General features: G+C 35.7%; 2 protein-coding genes and 1 long non-coding RNA gene across 4 annotated transcripts in view; all 3 read right to left on the bottom strand.

Moving 5' to 3' along the window:
- Positions 1-2,450: 2,450 nt before the first annotated feature.
- LOC116730917 (gastrula zinc finger protein XlCGF57.1-like) lies at positions 2,451-11,803 on the bottom strand. The gene is made up of 3 exons (XM_032580490.1): positions 11,790-11,803; positions 4,511-4,594; positions 2,451-4,342 (listed from the first exon to the last, which is right to left on the bottom strand). The coding sequence occupies exons 2-3, from the start codon at positions 4,524-4,526 to the stop codon at positions 3,159-3,161; spliced, it is 1,200 nt and encodes a 399-aa protein (XP_032436381.1). The 5' UTR covers positions 4,527-4,594; positions 11,790-11,803; the 3' UTR covers positions 2,451-3,158.
- Positions 7,920-8,826, bottom strand: LOC116731068 (uncharacterized). Of its 2 annotated transcripts, none has more exons than XR_004341526.1 (2): positions 8,609-8,826; positions 7,920-8,054 (listed from the first exon to the last, which is right to left on the bottom strand). It is a non-coding gene; the product is annotated as an uncharacterized LOC116731068 (long non-coding RNA). The 2 variants fall into 2 exon arrangements; XR_004341525.1 differs by lacking the exon at positions 8,609-8,826 and adding an exon at positions 8,144-8,600.
- Positions 11,804-19,936: 8,133 nt separating the features above from the next.
- Positions 19,937-26,131, bottom strand: part of LOC116731638 (zinc finger protein OZF-like) — a 46,528-nt gene continuing 40,333 nt past the window's right edge. The window contains exon 4 of the mRNA XM_032581453.1: positions 19,937-20,595. Within this exon, the coding sequence (XP_032437344.1) occupies positions 20,162-20,595 (434 nt within the window). The 3' untranslated portion in view covers positions 19,937-20,161. The remainder of the gene's footprint in view (positions 20,596-26,131) is intronic.

The raw sequence follows: 26,131 nt of genomic DNA, 5'->3' as shown, positions 1-26,131 counted from the left end.
AATAAGAACCTTCCCATATTAAAAAGTAATAGTAAGAAATTCTAATTCTGCACACAATTACTCTTATCCCTCAGTTGTCTGCGGCAAAATATCTGTCTGCGCTCTTATCTAGACAACTACAGATGCCCCAAACTCAGACACTTCCCCAAACCAGCAACAACGTTTCACAGGATCCATGTTTCACAATCATGTAAAATAGAAAATGGAAATCCTAAAGGAAGTGTGGTAAGCCCAACATTATTTTCAGTTACAATTAATGATATTTTAAAAAATAATAATCTTTAAGTTTTAGCAAATCACTTTTTGCCGATGATGGAGCGTTATGGAAAAGGTGTAGAAATTTAGAATATCTTATTTTAAAGCTTCAGGAAGGGACAGATAAAGCGGGTAAGTGGGGTTTTGAAGATAGAGCAAAGACATTTAACATATGTAACCAAAAACTTAGTCCAACAGTATTGTGGCCTTGTGATTCATTATCTCTATTGTTGAGTATTGAAAAGGGAAGTACAAATTTATTATATGAGGTTATGGCTGTATAGACTATGTGAACAAAACAAAAATGTAATATTATTTTGGAGTCCTGCTCATGTAAGTATTTTGGGTAATGAAAAAGCAGATGGGTTGGCTAAGGAGGCTATTAAAAAGGAAAATATTGATATGCCAATAAAATAAATCTGTAGGCACAAGTATTGTTGGAAAGAAAAAAAAAAACTTACTTAAAATCATGGCAGTAGCAGCTATTGCAGCACTTCCGGTGACAGCTGCTATAAGCTACCATGGCTGCCATGACAGGTCACCGGCAGGTCGTGGCAGTCATGGTAGCTTTTGGCAGCTGTCACAGGAAGTGCTGCTATAGCTGCCGCTGCCACGTTTTCAGCCTGCTGTCTCTCCTTTAGGGTCACCGTCCCGGATCTGCACAACTCACCCCGTCAGACCCGGCACCGTGCTCTCACAGTATCGCTCCACAGACTAATGGTTCCTCTAAAAGCCAATGAAGAGAATTATATGTTTTTGATCTGTGCAGTTTAAGGAAAAAAAAGCACACGATCTAAAAACACTGATAAAATTGAGGTAACCCTTTTAATTTTAAAAATCTAAAATGCTTAAAGTTAAAATCAGAGCAGCATCCAGCAACAAGTGATCTGTAAAAGTCACCGGGAAAATCTGGCATGTTTTAAACATGTTAAAATGGTGTTTAAAACTATGAATACGATCAGAATAAGCTAAAGAGATTCAGTTTTCCTTAATGTGGGACCATGTGTACTGCCTGGAGCCTGCGTGCATCCTCCTCCATACATCCACCAGGCCATGAGACGAGACCAGCTGCCGCAGAGCATGTTGGGCCGCCGGATGAGGCTCTGCATCATTAAGGTTGTCCATCTAATGGGTGAATTGAGTTTCCTAAATCTGCTGGGATTTACCCTGTCCAGAACTGAAGTAAACTCTGTTTAAGCTGATGTCGAGAAAGACTCGCCTGGTTTCTGACGACCTCCATTCAGATGTCCCACCCGTCTTCCCCCTGTGAATTAGCCAAACTGAACAGCCTGCAGCCAACTAGTTTCACAGAGCACACCTGCAGGTCGCTCTTTCTCTTTATTACAACTTGCACTTGTTACTGAACCAGGAAAATGTTTAGATTTCATTCTTTAAAACTTTCTTGCATTGAAATAAGGAATAATCTCACCTATTTTTATAAATCTGCAGGCTGGAAACTTACTTCCTCTTCTAACAGGAAACCTGCTCCTCCTGTTTTATGACTCTCTCTGTCTGACTATGATTTCTTATGATTAGATAGAAAAAAGAAATAGAACTAAAGCAAAGTTTGCAGGAGACAAAAACAACACACACAACCAGATTGATTTTATTGAAGTTTAAGCCTAACGTTGGGTCTAGATGTCACTTGTGTGATTAAATTTAAAGGTAACTTTATTTATTGTTACTGTTAAACTAAAATCTCCAGCACGGGGAAGTGGGATGATCTCGAGTTTTCTTGACAATGTGTCTTTCTGTAGAAAATTTGATACAAACCATCACCATCTAATCTTTTTACATTACAGGGCATTTTCTTCCATCTGATCTTACTTGCTTTTTAAATTTAAGATTACACCCTCTAACCACTCAGTCTATTTGCTGTATTTTTCACGTGGGTGGGATGTCAACTTCCCTCAGCTCCCCATCAAGATTGTTTTTTTTCTTACAGGCTGCAGCTACAGCGTCAGCGATAGCACTGAGAGCATTGAGACTGCAAGTTGACCTTTTCACTGGTCCAACCTGTGCTTTTGCAGAAGTAACGATGTTCAAATAAATCCCAAGAAGCATGAAAAGCACAATAATATATTGTTAATATGAGTGCTACAATAAGATTCTGGAACATTAAAACTTTGTGTGATGATTACTTGTTATAACGCATAAATGAATAACTCTGAAAGTTACAAAGAACACAAGACAGCCGTTGTTGTTGCTAATTTTATTAACGAGTGCTTTTACACGGACAGGCCGGTTAAACTGTAAATAAAGTAAAAACAAAACATCAATACTTAGTATTACAATATTCAATAAACACAAACTTAAACATAGATTTAGGAGCTAGGCTTGACTTGACTAACAGGTTATAAGGCAAAGTTTACTCTTAGAACACCTCGTAATATAATAAACATTTACATTTAAATATCACAGTGCAGTAAAACACAGCTAGCATTTAGCTAATTAGCTCTAGCAAATTCACCAACTGCACGTTTATAACAGATAACAAAACTCAGTTTTCTTCCTCCTCATGTAAACTCACGTACCAATGCAAAGCAACTACAGAGCCCTCTAGTGGAATAGGAGGAGTGAATCCAACACTGAAAAATAATGATTAAATATTTTTAATCCAAAAATAATAATTACTTATTTTAAGGCACGAATAAGTCATAAAAAACAAGAATGAGTAGAATCAATAAAATCAATGTTTTTGTAAGCAAAACAATTACAAAACAGCAAAAAAAAAAAATGTCTCTCAAGGAAAACGTTTCAGAGATGCACATTTCTAAGAATCCAAATTTCAAGATACAAATGATCACATTTAACAACTTAATTAAAAAATGTCACCAATTTATAGATATTAAGCCCTCTAGTAAATAACACGTTTTTATCCAAATGCCATTTATAGTGAACTTCTAAGGCTTTTCACTGGTGTGAATCATTACATGCCGAGTTAAATGATGTTTGTGACTAAAACATTTTCCACATTTCAGGCATAAAAATGGCTTTTCACCAGTATGAATCCTCATGTGCTTATTTAAATTCCGTTTTTGATAAAAACGTTTTTCACATTTCCCACATGAAAAAAACTTTTCATCTGTATGAGTTCTCATGTGAGCATTGAGAGAAGATTCACCAGTGAAACTCTGATCACAGTTCCCACATGAAAAAGGCTTTTCAACTGTATGAGTTCTCATGTGAAAATCGAGTAAGAATTTGACAGTGAAACACTTTCCACATTGTACACATGAAAAAGGCTTTTCACCGGTGTGAATCCTCATGTGCTTAGTTAAATTCTGTTTTTGACTAAAACATTTTCCACAGTTCCCACATGAAAACGGCTTTTCACCAGTATGAGTTCTCATGTGAATACCGAGAGCAGATTTAGCAGGAAAACTCTTACCACAGGTTACACATGAAAAAGGCTTTTCACCTGTATGAATCCTAATGTGCTGAGTTAAATTCTGTTTTTCACTAAAACTTTTTCCACAGGTCACACATGAAAATGGCTTTTCACCTGTATGAATCTTCATGTGCTTAGTTAATTGCGTTTTTTGACTAAAACTTTTTCCACAGCTCAGACATGAAAAAGTCTTTTCACCTTTATGAGTCCTCATGTGAACATTGAGAGCAGATCTGACAAAGAAACGCTTTTCACACGTCACACATGAATAAGGCCTTTCACCAGTGTGACTCATCATGTGCTGATTTAAATTATGTTTTCGACTAAAACTTTTTCCACAGGTTACACATGAAAAAGTCTTTTTACTGGTGTGACTCCTCATGTGCTGAGCTAAATTATGTTTTCGACTAAAACTTTTTCCACAGTCAACACATGAAAAAGGCTTTTCACCGGTGTGAATCCTCATGTGCATAATAAAAATCCGTTTTAGACTAAAACTTTTTCCACAGGTCACACATGAAAAAAGCTTTTCACCTGAATTAGTTTTCTTGTGAGCATCAAAGGCAGATTTGAAAGAAAAACGCTTTTTGACAGATGATAAAGGCTTTTCACGAGTGTGAATCTTCATGTGCTTTGTTAAATTCTGTTTTTGACTAAAACATTTTCCACAGTTCACACATGGAAAAGGCTTTTCACCTGTATGAGTTCTCATGTGAACATCGAGATAATATTTGACAGTGAAACTTTTTCCACAGTTAACACATGAAAAAGGCTTTTCACCTGTGTGAATCATCATGTGCAGAGTTAATTGCTCTTTTAGCCGAAAACTTTTTCCGCAGTTAGCACATAAAAATGGCTTTTCACCAGTGTGAATCATCATGTGCTTAGTTAAAGTCTGTTTTTGACTAAAATATTTTCCACAGGTCACACATGGAAATGGCTTTTCACCTGAATTAGTTTTCTTGTGAGCATCAAAGGCAGATTTGCAAGCAAAACGCTTTTTACAGATGACAGATGAGAAAGGCTTTTCACCTGTATGAATCCTCATGTGCTGAGTTAAATTCTGTTTTTGACAAAAACCTTTTCCACAGTTAACACATGAAAATGGTTTTTCACCTGTATGAATCCTCATGTGCTGAGTTAAATTCTGTTTTTGACTAAAACATTTTCCACAGTTCAAACATGAAAACGGCTTTTCACCTGTATGAGTTCTCATGTGAATACTGAGAGAAGATTTAGCAGTAAAACTCTTACCACAGGTCACACATGAAAACGGCTTTACACCCATATGAGTTTTCATGTGAGCATTAAAAGCAGATTTGAAAGCAAAACGCTTTTTACAGATGTCACATGAGAAAGGTTTTCTTCTTTCCTGATTTTGGTTCTCAGCTTCAGCAGCTTCCTGGAAGATGACTTGGTTCCTGTTTGGTTCTGATTCAGTGTGGTCTGTTTGCTCACCAACAGGAACCACCATGCAGGTATCAGTCTCCTGTTTTAACTCAAGCTGTTCTTCAGCCTGACTGCAGTAAACTTCTTTCTCTTCCACTTTTATCTGCTCATGTTTTAGATCCTCCTGCTCTTCTTTTATCTGTTGATCTTCTGGCTCTTCCTGTTTTACCTGCAGAGGTTCTAACTCCTCCTGGTCCAGAGTGGAGCTCTTCTCTTGGTCACATAGCTTCTCCTTATAAACATCATGTAGCAGGTAATCTGGATAAGAAAACAGATAAAAAGAGGAATTGTTAACTTTACTGAAGTACATGAGGAATGACTTTCACCATTCAAGACAGAAATCACAAAAAAAAAGGCCACTGAAAATTCAAGAGCTTTGACAGATCAGTTGACAAATTCAGCTCGTATTAAAAAAATATTTATTTATTATGAAATCATTTATTGTAGGCATTATAGTTTGAGTTTGAGTATTTTTATTCATTTTGGAGCCATTTATTCTTTATTGTTCTTACTCTGAATTTTGTTAAAATGTATTCTTAGTTGACTTTATATTTTTGGGGTTTATTTAGTGAGTTTATTTCTATGTTAATTGTTTATTTTTTGTTCTTGATATCTACTTTTCTAAGTTAGACAGGACGAATTGCCGGTGCATTTTGTGTAAGTATAGAAACTGGTATAGGACCATCATGCACTGGGTTGGGCCTGTGGTGGTTTTTCAGCAGGGCCAAGTTCAAATCATGGCAGTGGCAGCAATAGCAGCATTTCTGGTAACACCTGCCACAACTTGCCATGACCTGCCACAGCTTAATGCTTTGTGTCACCAAAGCTTCTAGCTTTGGTGACACAACCCACTGCTGCTATGTCAGGTATGTGAACTGTGACCACTGAGAGAATGAGCTGGGGTGGTGTTTTGTGGTCCAGTTCTCTGTCTCGCATTTAGTCAAATATGTTTAATGTTGCATGTGAAAATTATGTTTCAAAACAAGTTTCAACAGAGCAGCGTTCAGTGCGCTACGTAAACACCGCATTGCAGCATAACCAGATCAACGAGTAACATGACATTCCCATTCAGGTTCACCAGAATAAATTCATTTCATCTCATGAATAGACACAATGTAAACCTAAGTGGAAGATTTCTGCTTTTTGTAACCAGCACTGATCAGAAAAACATTGGAATTGACTCTCAAGTCCCTGTAATGTGATTTGCTTAACACTTCTAGCTTAATGCGTGTTTCTGGCTCAGATCCTGCAATGCAAACCGCACTGTTTCTGAACTTTCTGGGTTTTTTTTTTTTTAGTGACACTACCTACAGAAAGTGTCGCTAAACAATGAGGTTGGTGTTATCATATTTATTAAAATTTAAATCACATACCTGATGGTGTTGCTTGTGGTGTTTATGTGACCAAATAGAGAGGAATATCAAGTAATGTCGATGAGTTATACTGCAATAAAATCTCATCTAAATGATATAAAGTTAACAGCCAGTGTTGTAGTTGGTGGTGATATCCAAATTGACAAGCCAAAATTATAATAATAAACGTTCCTACATTAAGGTCAGATACCACCAACAGTTTATGAGCCTACGGTATATGTATGTGTTCTCTACTGGGAAACAGTTTGCAGGCTGGTGATGAGGGGAAATAAACTTAAAAACAAAACGAGCCGCATTAAGACCTGAATTAACTAGTGACAGTCAAACGGGGTCCTCAACGCAGATGTTTGTAAACAATTAGGTGGCTGTGTCGTTTCCTGATCAAAACAAGACAAACGTAAATAAACTGATTAGAAAATGTCTATGATCTCGTCAAAACAATAATAATTCTTTGTATGTGAAGGAATATTCAAGAATATATTGAAATATCACCAAAATATACCACACTTCAAGAGGAGACTGTGCTGAACTGTAAGAATTTCACCCAGCATTGTTAGAGTACTGACGATTATTTTACATCTTCTCGGTCTTAAATTGACTGACATGTTCTGCAAACATGTCAATAAATGTAAACAGTTCTGATATAATGCAAACTAATTCCTTGCTCATTTAATGGAAGCCACATTATTTCGTTTGCACCTTAACTGGGCTGCAGACGCAAAGCTGTGCAATTTAGTAATTTCACAATATCCTTACAGTTAAAAGTTTGCCTGGCAAACCTGTTAAACGATATTACCTCCAAAACGTTGGCGGCAAGTGGATATTATTTTTATAAACTGGTCCAAAAAGTGAATCAGACGACGTCTCTAACTGAACTCGGACCAGCGGTCGCTGAGTTCCGAGAGCAGCTTTATCCACTAAACTATATCGGCCAACGGAAGTCCATTAATCCAACCTGTTATTGATTCTGATCTAACGGACACCTCGCGCTTTAAGAAGCAAACCTGGATTAACTGGTGACTTTTTTTTTTTTTCTTTCGAAAAGTATTTATTGTTACTGTAGACATTTTAAAATTTACATTTTTTCAATTATACAGAAATTTTTTACTGGTGACACTTTCAGAATCTCAGTTTGAGTGAAGATTTTAACCCGTTTCTGATGTAAAAGTATATAAAACAATTGTTTTTTCAGCGTTCTCTCTTATGGTTGAGTATTTGGGTCACTTGATGAAAAGAATTAAGATGTTTAGTTAAATTACGAGAGAAAATATCAATAAAAAAAAAATGACACTGCCACATAGATCTGCCATGTCTTCTGTAAATGAACTAGGAAATAAACTATAACATGTTACAAAAACAGTGTTAAAAGAGATTTCGCTATTGTTTCTGTGGATATCTAATTGAAATATCATACAATATGAAGGAGATGTGAAAAATAACATAGTCAGTCGATCGTTTTAAATGTTTAATTTTTAATCCCATGGCTCTTCAAACACTTATTTCGGCTTTCAGGGAATAATCTTTGCTTTGAGATCCGTTTATGGCATCTTGAGATCTACTTCGATCTTCCGTTGACGTGTTTCAACCTCTGAAGCAACACAGAAATCAGAACAAGTTCTGCGTAATTTACATATTTTGGTAGTTTTGCAAATTAATTTTAAAAAAGGCAACATACCAGAAAAAACCAATTAAAGTGTTTCTAATTAGTAATTTCCGGGATCTTAATGGGTGTCTTACGGAATCGGATAGTATTTATTCAAAGGTTTGTAGTTGTTTAAGCTTATCGCATTGTTTATTTCCTGGTTCGGTAAAGGGGTCCTAAAAAGCCACGCCCACAGAAACATCGGTCTCTCCCAGATGCCGCCACCAGTAAATCTATAACACCGGTGGCCGTTGAAGGTTGTGGCAGGAGTCACCGGAAGTGCTGCTATCGCTGCCATGATTTGAACTTGATGAATCTTTTTTTAACCAGAGCAGGAGAGGAAGCAGGAAAAAATGAAAAGTTTGATCTCCGTTAATTGAGATTTCTGCGTTCATGTGCAGGTTAACAAAACATTTAGAAGGGAAGGAAACCGTTACTAAAATGACCCTCATATAGAAAAGCTTCAGACATTTAGACCTTAACGCTGGTGGTTCCTACCTATTCGGTGTAAGATTATCTGGGGCCTCCGGGAGAAATCCAGCAGTCTGCGATGATCATCCATCTCTTCCTCCGACTTGACGATGATTTCTTTAAACTCTGAATGTTTCTTCAGCAGCAGTTAACGGCTCGTTGATAAACTTTTTAAGTAAACTCTCGAACATTCAACGACACAGACCATACGCCATCTTTTTTTTCTCCACTTCCTCATACTCTTCTTCTTCTTCTATTGATATTAACGGAAGCTTGTGTCCATTATTGGTGCACTACTGCCACCTCTTGGATCTCAATACTTATTCCTCAAATTCTAATAATAAGCCGAGTATTTCCTAAAGAACAAATATCTTTCCTTTTCCTTCATTACTATTTAACTGAGCAACCACATTCTCAGATTTCAATTTTCTATTAAAACCTGTTTCCATATTCAGTAATCTTCTTTGATTCACATATTTTTACTACTAATAAAAACATGTTCAATCGTTTATCCAGTATTACACCAATTACATAAACCAGTAAGATGTTTCCCCATCTTAGTGCCAATCAAAAAACTATGACCAGTTCTTATTCTATTTATAATTATCTTCTCTTTCCTGTTTATTCATCTAATTCTCATAATATAAACTGTATTTTGTATCCAAATGTCTTCCTTTTTTAAAATTTTCCCACCTCCTTTTCTATAACTTCTTACTTTTACCTTCAGATTTAGATCATTTTATTGTCATATCAAAATCTTCTTTTTTAACAGCCTTCTTAGCCAACCTGTCTGATCTTTCATTACCCAAAATACCTACATGAGCAAAACTCCAAAATAATATTACATCTTTGTTTTGTTAGTCTATGATGAACAACCATAACCTAAAATAATATATTTTGGGGATTATTTGTACTTCCGTTTTCAATATACAGTCAACATTGCAGATAATGAATCACTACAAACTATTATTTTATTAAATTAGTATCCTCCACCCTTTCTAAAGCTACTAATGTAGCACATAAATCTACTACATATATACTCACATAATCAGATGTTCTTTATGAAATGTTAATCTTTAATCCAGTAATCACTACTGTAACACTAGAAACTTCATTTTCATATTCAGTATACATTTGCAAATAATCATTATATTTATTCTGTATTCGATTATAACATTCTTGGCAAATATCTGATATTTATTTTCTTAATATTTGGTAATCATCTATCTACATTAAAGTAACTTCACGAGTGGTCTAGATGTCACTTGTGTGATTAAATTTAAAGGTAACTTTATTTATTGTTACTGTTAAACTAAAATCTCCAGCACGGGGAAGTGGGATGATCTCGGGTTTTCTTAACAATGTGTCTTTATGTAGAAAATTTGATACAAACCATCACCATCTAATCTCTTTACATTACAGGGCATTTTCTCCCATCTGATCTTATTTGCTTTTTAAATTTAAGATTACACCCTCTAACCACTCAGTCTATTTGCTGTATTTTTCACATGGGTGGGGTGTCAACTTCCCTCAGCTCCCCATCAAGAGTGTTTCTTTTCTTACAGGCTGCAGCTACAGTGTCAGCGATAGCACCGAGAGCATTGAGACTGCAAGTTGACCTTTTCACTGGTCCAACCTGTGCTTTTGCAGAAGTAACAATGTTCAAATAAATCCCAAGAAGCATGAAAAGCACAATAATATAATGTTAATATGAGTGCTACAATAAGATTCTGGAACATTAAAACTTTGTGTGATGATTACTTGTTATAATGCATAAATGAATAACTCTGAATAAGAATGATTAAATGTTTTTAATCCAAACATAATAATTACTTATTTTAAGGCATGAATAAGTAATAAAAAACCAGAATGAGTAGAATCAATAAAATCAATGGTTTTGTAAGCAAAACAATTACAAAACAGCAAAAAAAAAAAATGTCTCTCAAGGAAAACGTTTCAGAGATGCACATTTCTAAGAATCCAAATTTCAAGATACAAATGATCACATTTAACAACTTAATTAAAAAATGTCACCAATTTATAGATATTAAGCCCTCTAGTAAATAACACGTTTTTATCCAAATGCCATTTATAGTGAACTTCTAAGGCTTTTCACTGGTGTGAATCATTACATGCCGAGTTAAATGATATTTTTGACTAAAACATTTTCCACATTTCAGGCATAAAAATGGCTTTTCACCAGTATGAATCCTCATGTGCTTATTTAAATTATGTTTTTTATGAAACCTTTTTTCACAGTTCCCACATGAAAAAGGCTTTTCATCTGTATGAGTTCTCATGTGAGCATTTAGAGCAGATCTGACAAAGAAACGCTTTTGACACGTTACACATGAATAAGGCCTTTCACCAGTGTGACTCATCATGTGATGAGTTAAATTATGTTTGTGACTAAAACTTTTTTCACACGTCGCACATGAAAAAGGCTTTTCACCAGTGTGACTCATCATGTGCTGAGTTAAATGCTGTTTTTGACCAAAACTTTTTCCACAGTTCCCACATGAAAAAGGTTTTTCACCTGTATGAGTTCTCATGTGAGCATTGAGAGAAGATTTACCAGCGAATCTCTTACCACAGTTCCCACATGAAAAAGGTTTTTCACCTGTATGAGTTCTCACGTGAGCATTGAGTACATTTTTGATAGAGAAACACTTTCCACATTGGACACATGAAAAAGGCTTTTCACCGGTGTGAATCCTCATGTGCATAATTAAAGTCCGTTTTAGACTAAAACTTTTTCCACAGTTCACACATAAAAAAGGCTTTTCACCTGTGTGACTTCTCATGTGAACATAGAGTAAATTTTTGATAGTGAAACACTTACCACATTGTACACATGAAAAAGGCTTTTCACCGGTGTGAATCCTCATGTGCATAATTAAAGTCCGTTTTCGACTAAAACTTTTTCCACAGTTCCCACATGAAAAAGGCTTTTCACCAGTATGTTTCCTCATGTGAACATCGAGATCATATTTGACAGTGAAACCTTTTCCACAGTAAACGCATAAAAAAGGCTTTTCACCTGTATGTTTCCTCATGTGCCGAGTTAATTGATCCTTTAGTCGAAAACTTTTTCCACAGTTCACACATGAAAAAGGCTTTTCACCTGTGTGAATGTTCATGTGCTTAGTTAAAGTCTGTTTTAGACGAAAACATTTTCCACAGGTCACACATGAAAACGGCTTTTCACCTGTGTGAATCCTCATGTGCAGAGTTAAATCCTGTTTTTGACAGAAACATTTTCCACAGTTCACACATGAAAACGGCTTTTCACCAGTGTGGATCATCACATGACGAGATAAATCACGTTTTTGAGTAAAACTTTTTCCACAGTTCACACATGTAAACGGCTTTTCACCCGTATGAGTTCTCATGTGAGCATCAAAAACAGATTTGAAAGCCAAACGCTTTTTACAGATGTCACATGAGAAAGGTTTTCTTCTTTCCTGATTTTGGTTCTCAGCTTCAGCAGCTTCCTGGAAGATGACTTGGTTCCTGTTTGGTTCTGATTCAGTGTGGTCTGTTTGTTCACCAACAGGAACCACCATGCAGGTATCAGTCTCCTGTTTTAATTCAAGCTGTTCTTCAGCCTGACTGCAGTAAACTTCTTTCTCTTCCACTTTTATCTGCTCATGTTTTAGATCCTCCTGCTCTTCTTTTATCTGTTGATCTTCTGGCTCTTCCTGTTTTACCTGCAGAGGTTCCAACTCCTCCTGGTCCAGAGTGGAGCTCTTCTCTTGGTCACATAGCTTCTCCTTATAAACATCATGTAGCAGGTAATCTGGATAAGAAAACAGATAAAAAGAGGAATTGTTAACTTTACTGAAGTACATGAGGAATGACTTTCACCATTCAAGACAGAAATCACAAAAAAAAAAAAGGCCACCGAAAATTCAAGAGCTTTGACAGATCAGTTGACAAATTCAGCTGGTATTAAAAAATATTTATTTATTATGAAATCAGTTATTGTAGGAATTATAGTTTGAGTACATTTAAACATTTTTAGATATTCATTTCATAGGACCAGCATGCACCTGGTTGGGCCTGTGGGTTTTTTCAGCAGGGCCAAGTTCAAATCATGGCAGTGGCAGCAATAGCAGCATTTCTGGTAACACCTGCCACAGCTTAATAATGGCTTCTAGCTTTGGTGACACAACCCACTGCTGCTGTGTCAGGTGGAATATGAATTATTTTATTTTGAACAAAAACACACACAAAAAAAGGAATACATACATCCGCCACTGATTCAGCGACATATACCACAGTTTCTGTGTCAGATTGAATATGATTTTTTTTTTTAAACTAAACAAAACAAACAAACAAACAAACAAAAAAGTCTGTTGTTTAAAAGTCCACTTGTCAGGACAAAGGTAGGTAGAAAAAGGTGACGAGAAGCAGGGTCTGAAATAATTAAACACAATAGCATAAATAAAGATTTGTAAATTATCTTTATTAAAATGTAAGGTAAATATTTGTATTTTTAGGAAAGAGTTTTTAACATTATATTTTTGAATGTAACGCAGCCATTTATAAATGCCCTGGAAGAAACAAAAGCACTAAATAGGGCTCAGGCAATGGAACAAACTGATAATGGCCAAATGGATGAGAGGTAAAAAAATGACAGTGACTGAAGCAATATGAGCATCCAAAAATAATCATATATAAAAATCAGAAAAATAATTAATGTTATTCATTACTGAATGTCTTTTTCTGCCATGAGAGAAGAGCTTCTCATGCAACTACAAGCAGAATTAGAGAAATATTCAAATCTCTGAAATTAAATATGTTTACAAGTTTGAAGTTAGGCATTTTTAATGGTTTTAACTATGATTTGTCATACTAACACTTGGATATTTTCACTTTTCTTTTCATTCTGCTCAAATTATTTAGCCACAAAGAAAGAATAAGTGTGAAAATGAAAGGGGTGGCATGCAAGAAAAGGGAACAGAACCCCAAATTGCTGCATCAATCATTGTTCTCTTCTCATATGGCGTCATGATGAGGTGGTTTAAAATATTCTGCTGTTAGAGCAGAATAATCTAGTCCAGGTTTGAAGTGTCTCTGTGTTGTGGTTTTGTAATCAGAGCAGTTCTAGAGCGGTCCAGCTGCTGTTGAATGAACTGGAGTCAGAGTCGGCCTCATTCCCAGGGGGTCTTTGAAAGTCATGTGATCTGTTGAGCCCTGGGAAGTTAAAGTTTGTAACTGAATTGGCTTAACGTGTAAAAGTAAGAGCACACTGATGATTTTAACCATAATAAGAAGTGTAATGTATTTAATCAGTAATCAGTAATGATAATTGTGTGTGTGTGACCTCTAATCTCAGTTAAAGTGCCGACTTCAACAGTAAACCTATAATTGCGGTTAAAGGTTCAGCAGGGTAAGGAAGTGAAAACTGAGCATTCGGGGAAAAGGAAAAGTGAGACTGGAGGGAGCTGAGCGCAAAAGCACACTGAATAGATGAACTGTGACCACTGAGAGAATGAGCTGGGCTGGTGTTTGTGGTCCAGTTCTCTGTCTCGCAAAATATACCTCCAGCGCGTTCAGCAACAGAGGTTAGGGAGAGATGTGATAGATTGAAATTGATTTCATCATATATATCTTTGATTAAATTTTTGCAGTTGATTGCTGCTGATGAATGCTGTTTGACTACCCTTATCCAAACATACAATTAAATGAGCATGCCAAGACAGTCAAAAGTGGTGGACAATCCTTCTGTGTGTCACTATAAAGTTCTCCGATTGGTCTAATTAATCATGATGCTTGACTTTGAAGACAGAAACAGGTTTTGACCGGGTGGCCTTAGCCAAAATAATTGGAAGAGGAAAATATCACCTCTGTGACTTGTAAACTAAGCCACAAAATTTTCACCTGTGCAAATTCCAAGAGCACCTTAACGAGTGTGGTCTGACTTCAGCCGCTAGTAAATTAACTCGTAGAAAGACGCCAGGTCGTTAATCCCAGGTGGATCTCCTCCTGTGAATCCAACTAAAAAGTTCTTCATGAACTCTGATATGAGCTACAGCTGGATGAAGCACCGACTCTCCTTCTGAGAGAAGTACCGACAACCAGGGGCTCTGCCAGGAATCTTTTCTCTCTCTATTATTTGAAAACCTAACTTTATTATTTTTCTTAGCAGCATAGTAACAGCCACAGTCGTTCTTGCCTTGTACTGACTGCTGCTGAACACCAGGAACGAACTATTTCATGCAGATCCAGTGGGGTTCAGGGCAAATATGTGCTTTTTGGTGTGGAAGGGTAATATTTAATTTTTACTGCTAAAAACTATTTTAGAAAACACAATATAATTAACTTTGTAATTGACAGGGCCCAATTTTTTTATTCATTTCTATGAACAAAAAAAAATAAAAATAAAAAAGTGTGGAGCGCCCCCTATTGGTCAGCGGCCCTTAGAATTGTCATAACTTCCACCCCTATATTTCGCAATTGCCGATGACAACAATGCATAGAAAGTGGTGAAAGCAACCTTTACTAAAGTCTCACAAATCAAATAAAGGAATGACAAATCCCAAACTTGGTTTTACATAATCTCCTATCAGTTGAGAAAAATCCGGTTTGACGAGTCTAGGTGTTGTAGCCTTCAAGATGCTGAAGGTGGTGGGAAAATTAGTTGTAATAGTCCTTTAGGAATTTCTCGAATCGGAAGCTACAACTGGAAACTAACTTCAGCTTCGTGCAGCCCGTGGTGTCACCGAAGCTGGAAGCTGCAGCTACTAAGCTGTGGCAGGTCCACCGGAAACCGTGGAAGGTTGTGGCAGGAGTCACCGGAAGTGCTGCTATCGCTGCCATGATTTGAACTTTATGAATCTCTTTTTTTTTTTTAACCAGAGCAGGAGAGGAAGTAGGAAAAAATGAAAAGTTTGATTCCATTTTCTCGATTCATTAATAATAAAATTTCACAGCATAATTGAGATTTCTGCGTTCATGTGCAGGTTAACAAAACATTTATAAGGGAAGGAAACCGTTACTAAAATGACCCCCACATAGAAAAGCTTCAGACATTTAGACCTTAACGCTGGTGGTTCCTACCTATTCGGTGTAAGATTATCTGGGGCCTCCGGGAGAAATCCAGCAGTCTGCGATGATCATCCATCTCTTCCTCCGACTTGACGATGATTTCTTTAAACTCTGTGAATGTTTCTTCAGCAGCAGTTAACGGCTCGTTGATAAACTTTTTAGAAAACTCTCCAACATTCAACGACACAGACATCAGACGCCATCTTCTTTTTTCTCCGCTTCCTCATCGCCCCTCTTCTTCTTCTTCTTCTACTTTTGATTTTATCGGCAGCTTGTATCCATTATTGGTGCACTACTGCCACCTCTTGGATCTCAATACTTATTCCTCAAATTATATTAATAAGCCGAGTATTTTTAAAAAAGTATTTAAGAAAACAAAACAAAATATATTTCCTTTTCCTTCATTACTATTTAACTGAGCAACCACATTCTCAGATTTCAATTTTCTATTAAAACCTGTTTCCATATTCAGTAATCTTCTTTGATTCACATATTTTTACTACTAATAAAAACATGTTCAATCGTTTATCCAGTATTACACCAATTACATAAACCAGAAACATCTTACTTAAACTATGACCAGTTCTTATTCTATTTATAATTATCTTCTCTTTCCTGTTTATTCATCTAATTTTCATAACATAAACTGTATTTTGTATCCAAATGTCTTCCTTTTCTTTAAATTTTTCCCACCTCATTTTCTATAACTTCTTTCTTTTGCCTTCAGATTTAGATCATTTTATTGTCATATCAAAATCTTCTTTTTTAACAGCCTTCTTAGCCAACCTGTCTGATCTTTCATTACCCAAAATACCTACATGAGCAGGACTCCAAAATAATATTACATTTTTGTTTTGTTAGTCTATGATGAACAACCATAACCTAAAATAATATATTTTGGGGATTATTTGTACTTCCGTTTTCAATATACAGTCAACATTGCAGATAATGAATCACTACAAACTATTATTTTATTAAATTAGTATCCTCCACCCTTTCTAAGGCTACTAATGTAGCACATAAATCTACTACATATATACTCAAATAATCAGATGTTCTTTATTAAATGTTAATCTTTAATTCAGGAATCACTACTGTAACTCTAGAAACTTCAGTTTTTGGAGCTTGTGAACCATCAGTATACAATTACAAATAATCATTATATTTATTCTGTATTCTATTGTAAAATTCTTGGCAAATATCTCTTAATATTAAAATATCTGGTAATATTTCTTTTCTTAATATCTGATAATGATCTATCTACATTAATGTATTTCCATATACATGTAGATCTCAAAGGCCACAATACTGCTGGACTGAGTTTTTTGTTATATGTGTTAAATGTTTTTGCTCTATCATCCCCAACCCACCTAAAACTATTAATTTGTTCCTTTCCTCTTTCCAAACAATTTTCTAATACTTTCTTAACTGGTTGATCTTCATTATATAATTTTAAATTTATCCAATAATTAACCATTATCTGTTGTCTTATGACATCATTTCCTATATTATGTTCTATGTGATTTTTCCAAGTCAATTTTCTATCAAAACTACTCCCAATAAATTAAAGTAGTCAACCCTCTCTGGCTCTTTCACATATAAGCACAACTGTTTATCAACCCCAATTTTTTATTTGTAAAAAACATAACTTTTGTTTTCTCAATTGAAAATCAAAACCCCACTCCACTCCCCACTTACCCACTTAATCTGTCCCTTCCTGAAGATATTCTACATTTCTGCCCCTTTTCCATTACACTTTATCATCAGCAAAAGGTGATTTGCTAAAACTTAAAGATAAATCTTTATAAATATCATTAATCATAACTGAAAATAATGTTGGGTTTACCACACTTCCTATAGGATTTCAATTTTCTATTTTACTGTATTGTAATAGTTCTAGCACATTAAAACAATCCCATAATTAAACATATTTCCTTCTATACCTATCTGATGTAATTTAATCATTAATCCATCTCTCCATAACATATCATATGCTTTTTCTACATAAAACCCCCAGCAGCAACAGTTTCCTTATTAATTCATAATGTTGCATTAGCGCCACCTTCTGGATAATTTCATCATCACATCTAAAGATTTCTCATACAGTGCCAGTTCTCTTTGAAAAACGTAAAATCTTTTCCTCCACTTTATTTAAATAAAACAAATACAATATTAGTATTCCAGTTCTCCACAAATCTATGGGTAATATTATTGTGAAAACTGGTATAGAGTGGTGAGATTTTCCAGGTAAACGCAGAAAACAGATCATAAAAGCCTGAGAGACATTTTGATTTACTGATGATTATAAAATAAGTATTCTTGTATTTTGATTTATTGATGATTATACAAAGAGTTGATGTAATAAAAAGCAAATTGAGAAATTAATAACATGATGAATAAATGTTGAATAGAATTAAAACTCAGATGATTATTAAAAGAAGTTTTGTTGAAGAATTCAATCAGAAAGATGATTATGTTTAATGATTTATGATGATCATACAGCTTACATGGGCTGTAACTGAAGTAATCATACATTGTGTGAACCGTAGTGACATGTTGATCTCAGGCTGTTATAATTAGAGTGGCGGTAAGGGCCAGTCAAGGGTCTGAGCTGAGCGGGAAGATAAACGAACTCCAAAACAGGAACTGGAATGTTTTTTCTGAAACCAGATTAGAGAAGTCATGCCAGATGGTCAGTGAACAAACAATAAAAAAGGGGAAGTGAACAAGGCGTTGACTGATGGGGGGGGGGAAAGGTCTGGTACTTTCCGACAAGTCATCAAACGTTCAAGTAGTCACGTAGGCCATCACCCCATACACAACCATGAGGGGAGAGAGTACAAATAACCATGAAAAGAGGAGTAAGTGTTCTTAGTCTCCGGTGCTGAAGTCAAGCCGACAAGAAATGCAGACAGAAGATCAGCAGAGGAGCCATAGGGAGGAAATGAGTCTGCACTGCTAAAAGGGACAAGACCCATCGACCCACATCCCTGGTTCCTGATTTGACCGCCGCTCTGCGCTCAACCCAAGGATCTCGTCCTCTGACTCATATCTCCTACATCCTGCAACATGTTTCACTGTTTCTTTACAACACCACCAAATAAGAACTTTTCCTATATTACAGTAACAGTCAGAAATTCTAAATCTACACATAATTATCTCTTAGCTCTGAGTTTTCCCTCTGCTCTTTGTAAACTCAGATTTATTCTGACATCTCTATAAATGTTGCTTTTAATGCTTTATGTGTTCCCTGAAAATTATACTTTAACCCTGAGATTGGAACAGTTTTGACTTTATAACATTAGCTTTTTTATAGCTTCATTTTTATTAGTCTAAAAGAAGAAAATTTGAATCTAGGAATATATTAGCTACACTCTAAAGCTGCTGACTGTCCTGAGAGACTTTGTCTCTGGTTTGCGGGAGTGTCTGGCTTTGGGGCATCTGGGGACCTGTGGCCCTCATCTGAGGAGGGACATTTGTGACTCTGGGGATGATTTTAGCTACGGTGGTGCTCCTGGGGTTCTGCACTTATATCTCTGCAGCTCTGATCATGTCTGTAGCTCCCTACTCCAGTTATTGAACATTTTTATTGAGCAAACATACATAGACAAGCACACAGATTGATGTGTGTTCAGATACAGTGACATTAACAACACACACAACCAGATTGATTTTATTGAAGTTTAAGCCTAATGTTGGGCCTAGATGTCACTTGTGTGATTAAATTTAAAGATAACTTTATTTATTGTTACTGTTAAACTAAAATCTCCAGCACGGGGAAGTGGGATGATCTCGGTTTTTCTTGACAATGTGTCTTTATGTAGAAAATTTGATACAAACCATCACCATCTAATCTCTTTACATTACAGGGCATTTTCTCCCATCTGATCTTACTTACACCCTCTAACCACTCAGTCTATTTGCTGTATTTTTCACGTGGGTGGGGTGTCAACTTCCCTCAGCTCCCCATCAAGAGTGTTTCTTTTCTTACAGGCTGCAGCTACAGTGTCAGCGATAGCACCGAGAGCATTGAGACTGCAAGTTGACCTTTTCACTGGTCCAACCTGTGCTTTTGCAGAAGTAACAATGTTCAAATAAATCCCAAGAAGCATGAAAAGCACAATAATATAATGTTAATATGAGTGCTACAATAAGATTCTGGAACATTAAAACTTTGTGTGATGATTACTTGGTATAATGCATAAATGAATAACGCTGAATAAGAATGATTAAATGTTTTTAATCCAAACATAATAATTACTTATTTTAAGGCATGAATAAGTCATAAAAAACAAGAATGAGTAGAATCAATAAAATCAATGTTTTTGTAAGCAAAACAATTACAAAACAACAACAAAAAATGTCTCTCAAGGAAAACGTTTCAGAGATGCACATTTCTAAGAATCCAAATTTCAAGATCCAAATGATCACATTTAACAACTTAATTAAAAAATGTCACCAATTTATAAATATTAAGCCCTCTGGTAAATAACACGTTTTTATCCAAATGCCATAGATAGTGAACTTCTAAGGCTTTTCACTGGAGTGAATCATTACATGCCGAGTTAAATGATATTTTTGACTAAAACATTTTCCACATTTCAGACATAAAAATGGCTTTTCACCAGTATGAATCCTCATGTGCTTATTTAAATTCTGTTTTTGATAAAAACATTTTCCACAGTTCCCACATGAAAAAGGCTTTTCACCTGTATGAGTTCTCATGTGAGCATTGAGAGAAGATTTACCAGTGAATCTCTTACCACAGTTCAGACATGAAAAAGGTTTTTCACCTGTATGAGTTCTCATGTGAGCATTGAGTAAATATTTGATAGCGAAACACTTTCCACATTGTACACATGAAAAAGGCTTTTCACTTGTATGAATCTCCATGTGCTGAGTTAATTGCCCTTTTAGACAAAAACTTTTTCCACAGTTCAAACAAGAAAAAGGCTTTTCACCTGTGTGAGTTCTCATGTGAACATAGAGTAAATATTTGATAGCGAAACACTTACCACATTGTACACATGAAAAAGGCTTTTCACCGGTGTGATTCCTCATGTGCTTAGTTAAATTCTGTTTTTGACTAAAACTTTTTCCACAGTTCCCACATGAAAAAGGCTTTTCACCGGTATGAATTCTCATGTGAATACCGAGAGAAGATTTAGCAGTAAAACTCTTACCACAGGTTACACATGAAAAAGGTTTTTCACCTGTATGACTCCTCATGTGCTGAGTTAAATGCTGTTTTTGACTAAAACTTTTTCCACAGTTCTCACATGAAAAAGGTTTTTCACTTGTATGAATCCTCATGTGCTGAGTTAAATGCTGTTTTTGAGTAAAACTTTTTCCACAGTTAACACATGACAATGCCTTTTCACCTGTGTGACTCGTCATGTGCTGAGTTAATTTCTGTTTTAGACTAAAACTTTTTCCACAGCTCAGACAAGAAAAAGTCTTTTCACCTTTATGAGTTCTCATGTGAACATTTAGAGCAGATCTGACAAAGAAACGCTTTTCACACGTCACACATGAATAAGGCTTTTTACTGGTGTGACTACTGATGTGCCGAATTGCATGATGTTTTCGACTAAAACTTTTTCCACAGGTAAGACATGAAAAAGGCTTTTCACCAGTGTGAATCATCATGTGCTGAATTAAATTCTGTTTTCGACTAAAAATTTTTCCACAGTTCACACATGGAAAAGGCTTTTCACTGGTGTGGCTCCTCATGTGCTGAGTTAAATGTTCTTTTTGACTAAAACTTTTTCCACAGTTCACACAAGAAAAAGGCTTTTCACCGGTGTGAATCCTCATGTGCATAATTAAAGTCCGTTTTAGACTAAAACTTTTTCCACAGTTCTCACATGAAAAAGGCTTTTCACCTGTATGAATCCTCATGTGAACATCGAGATCATATTTGACAGTGAAACCTTTTCCACAGTTAACACATGAAAAAGGCTTTTCACCTGTATGAATCCTCATGTGCGGAGTTAATTGCTCTTTCAGTCGAAAACTTTTTCCACAGTTCATACATGAAAAAGGCTTTTCACCTGTGTGAATGTTCATGTGCTTAGTTAAAGTCTGTTTTAAACGAAAACATTTTCCACAGTTCACACATGAAAACGGTTTTTCACCAGTGTGAATATTCATGTGTTCAGTTAAATTCTGTTTTTGACAGAAACATTTTCCACAAGTCACACATGTAAACGGCTTTTCACCCGTATGAGTTCTCATGTGAGCATCAAAAGCAGATTTGAAAGCAAAACGCTTTTTACAGATGTCACATGAGAAAGGTTTTCTTCTTTCCTGATTTTGGTTCTCAGCTTCAGCAGCTTCCTGGAAGATGACTTGGTTCCTGTTTGGTTCTGATTCAGTGTGGTCTGTTTGCTCATCAACAGGAACCAACATGCAGGTATCAGTCTCCTGTTTTAACTCAAGCTGTTCCTCAGCCTGACTGCAGTAAACTTCTTTCTCTTCCACTTTTATCTGCTCATGTTTTAGATCCTCCTGCTCTTCTTTTATCTGTTGATCTTCTGGCTCTTCCTGTTTTACCTGCAGAGGTTCTAACTCCTCCTGGTCCAGAGTGGAGCTCTTCTCTTGGTCACATAGTTTCTCCTTATAAACATCATGTAGCAGGTAATCTGGATAAGAAAACAGATAAAAAGAGGAATTGTTAACTTTACTGAAGAACACGAGAAAAGACTTTCACCATTCAAGACAGAAATCACAAAAAAAAGGCCACTGAAAATTTAAGAGCGTAGACAGATCAGTTGACAAATTCAGCTGGTACTAAAAAATATTTATTTATTATGAAATCAGTTATTGTAAGCATTATAATTTGAGTACAGTTTAACATTTTTAGACATTCACTTTTGGAGCTATTCATTCTTTATTTTTCTTACTCCGAATTTTGTTAAAATGTATTCTTAGTTGACATTATATTTTTGGGGTTTATTCACTGAGTTTATTTCTATGTTCATTTTTTGTTCTTGATATTTACTTTTCTAAGTTAGACAGGCACATTTTCTGCAAGTATAGAAACTGGTATAGGACCAGCATGCACCTGGTTGGGCCTGTGGGGTGTTTTTCAGCAGGGCCAAGTTCAAATCATGGCAGTGGCAGCAATAGCAGCATTTCTGGTAACACCTGCCACAACTTGCCATGACCTGCCACAGCTTAATAATGGCTTCTAGTTTTGGTGACACAACCCACTGCTGCTGTGTCAGGTGGAATATGAATTATTTTATTTTGAACAAAAACACACAAAAAAAAGGAATACATACATTCGCCACTGATTTGGTGACATATGATCTAATCTCAGTTAAAGTGCCGACATCAACAGTAAACCTATAATTGTGGTCAAAGGTTCAGCAGGGTAAGGAAGTGATAGCTGAGCATTCGGGGAAAAGGAAAAGTGAGACTGGAGGGTGCTGAGCGCAAAAGCACACTGAATAGATGAACTGTGACCACAGAGAGAATGAGCTGGGCTGGTGTTTGTGGTCCAGTTCTCTGTCTCGCAAAATATACCTCCAGCGCGTTCAGCAACAGAGGTTAGGGAGAGATGTGATAGATTGAAATTGATTTCATCATATATATCTTTGATTAAATTTTTGCAGTTGATTGCTGCTGATGAATGCTGTTTAACTACCCTTATCCAAACATACAATAATTAAATGAGCATACAAAAACAGTTCTTCATGAACTCTGATATCCTCCTGAGACCCAGCAATACATTTTTGTCCTCTGTGGAGGACATAGGTTTTTTTGTTCATAACTCTGAAACCATACATGCCACTGTGTTAAATCCTGTTGGTCCTTAGAGAGGACATCCTGGGCCTCAAAATGTGTTCATATTTGCCACAAGAGAGTCCCGATGTCCTCTCCAAAGGACATACTGTAATAAATAAATAATAACATGTTTTGAAACTTTTTCAATTGTAGTGATGTTTTTTCACTCCAAAGAGTCATGTAGTGAAAAAAAAAAAAAATTCAAAAACTTTTTTTTTTCTGGGTCTCAGGAGGATAAGAGCTGCAGCTGGATGAAGCACTGACTCTCCTTCTGACAGAAATGCCAACAAAAAGGGGCTCTGACAGAAATCCTGGGCCCCATGACAAAAAATGTAATCCGCCCCCCCACACACGCAATTAGTTGTAATAGTCCTTTTGGAATTTCTCGAATCGGAAGCTACAACTGGAAACTAACTTCAGCTTCGTGCAGCCCGTGGTGTCACCGAAGCTGGAAGCTGCAGCTACTAAGCTGTGGCAGGTCCACCGGAAACCGTGGAAGGTTGTGGCAGGAGTCACCGGAAGTGCTGCTACCGCTGCCATGATTTGAACTTTATGAATCTCTCTTTTTTTTTAACCAGAGCAGGAGAGGAAGTAGGAAAAAATGAAAAGTTTTATCTCCGTTACTAGCTTGCCAAACTGGAAAAAATAAACCACAATAGCAATCTTCAAGTTTTTAAAAGAAGGACTTTTTTACCTTCTTTTTAGCAACACTTCACTGCAACAGTGGTTTGTTGATTGGACTTTTATAGGATGTTACTACAATTTATTTATTACAAATTATTATTAAATTTTACACCTACTAACACCACAATTATTTCTCTACTGTTTACTAGCCCTGCGATGCATTAATGTTCATATATTTCCTATTTTCGAATGAAAGTCTCAGGAATTACAAAGACAACTGAGGTCATTGGTTCCATTTTCTCTATTCATAAATAAGACAATTTCACAGCATAATTGAGATTTCTGCGTTCATGTGCAGGTTAACAAAACATTTATAAGGGAAGGAAACCGTTACTAAAATGACCCCCACATAGAAAAGCTTCAGACATTTAGACCTTAACGCTGGTGGTTCCTACCTATTCGGTGTAAGATTATCTGGGGCCTCCGGGAGAAATCCAGCAGTCTGCGATGATCATCCATCTCTTCCTCCAACTTGACGATGATTTCTTTAAACTCTGTGAATGTTTCTTCAGCAGCAGTTAACGGCTCGTTGATAAACTTTTTAGAAAACTCTCCCACATTCGACGAAACAAACCAGACGCCATCTTCTCTTATTTCCGCTTCCTCATCGCCCCTCTTCTTCTTCTTCTTCTACTTTTGATTTTATCGGCAGCTTGTATCCATTATTGGTGCACTACTGCCACCTCTTGGATCTCAATACTTATTCCTCAAATTATATTAATAAGCCGAGTATTTTTTAAAAAGTATTTAAGAAAACAAAACCAAATATCTTTCCTTTTCCTTCATTACTATTTAACTGAGCAACCACATTCTCAGATTTCAATTTTCTATTAAAACCTGTTTCCATATTCAGTAATCTTCTTTGATTCACATATTTTTACTACTAATAAAAACATGTTCAATCGTTTATCCAGCATTACACCAATTACATAAACCAGAAACATCTTACTTAAACTATGACCAGTTCTTATTCTATTTATAATTATCTTCTCTTTCCTGTTTATTCATCTAATTCTCATAATATAAACTGTATTTTGTATCCAAATGTCTTCCATTTTTTTAAATTTGCCCACCTCATTTTCTATAACTTCTTTCTTTTGCCTTCAGATTTAGATCATTTTATTGTCATATCAAAATCTTCTTTTTTAACAGCCTTCTTAGCCAACCTGTCTGATCTTTCATTACCCAAAATATCTACATGAGCAGGACTCCAAAATAATATTACATTTTTGTTTTGTTAGTCTATGATGAATAACCATAACCTAAAATAATATATTTTGGGGATTATTTGTACTTCCGTTTTCAATATACAGTCAACATTGCAGATAATGAATCACTACAAACTATTATTTTATTAAATTAGTATCCTCCACCCTTTCTAAAGCTACTAATGTAGCACATAAATCTACTACATATATACTCACATAATCAGATGTTCTTTATTAAATGTTAATCTTTAATCCAGGAATCACTACTGTAACACTAGAAACTTCAGTTTTTAGAGCTTGTGAACCATCAGTATACAATTACAAATAATCATTATATTTATTCTGTAGTCTATTGTAAAATTCTTGGTAAATATCTGTAATATTTCTTTTCCGAATATCTGATAATCTGATTCACCTGTGTGAATCATCATGTGCTGAGTTAAACAATATTTTTTACTAAAATATTTTCCACAGTTCACACATGAAAAAGGCTTTTCACCCGTATGAGTTCTCATGTGAGCATCAAAAACAGATTTGAAAGTCAAATCACAGATGACACATCAGAATCACCCAAATTTAATTTAATTTTAATTCTATTTAATTTTGAGACTTTGGTTGTTGTTTTTTTTTACTTTATGCATGCAAAAGTTTTAAAAAACTTGCATAATTTACAATAGTATGCTATGCTATATAGAGAGCACAGCAGAGACAGACTTATAAATGGAAACACAAAAACATTACAGATACAGTATAAAATATAATAATAACTAAAACTGCAACAAAGGGATGAATATTTTAGGTTTAACGTGTATCG

This window comes from Xiphophorus hellerii, chromosome 13 (assembly GCF_003331165.1).
Source record: "Xiphophorus hellerii strain 12219 chromosome 13, Xiphophorus_hellerii-4.1, whole genome shotgun sequence".
In the NCBI taxonomy this organism is placed as follows: domain Eukaryota; kingdom Metazoa; phylum Chordata; class Actinopteri; order Cyprinodontiformes; family Poeciliidae; genus Xiphophorus; species Xiphophorus hellerii.
Note: the sequence above shows the minus strand (reverse complement) of the source record. Positions and strands in the feature narration are given on the sequence as shown.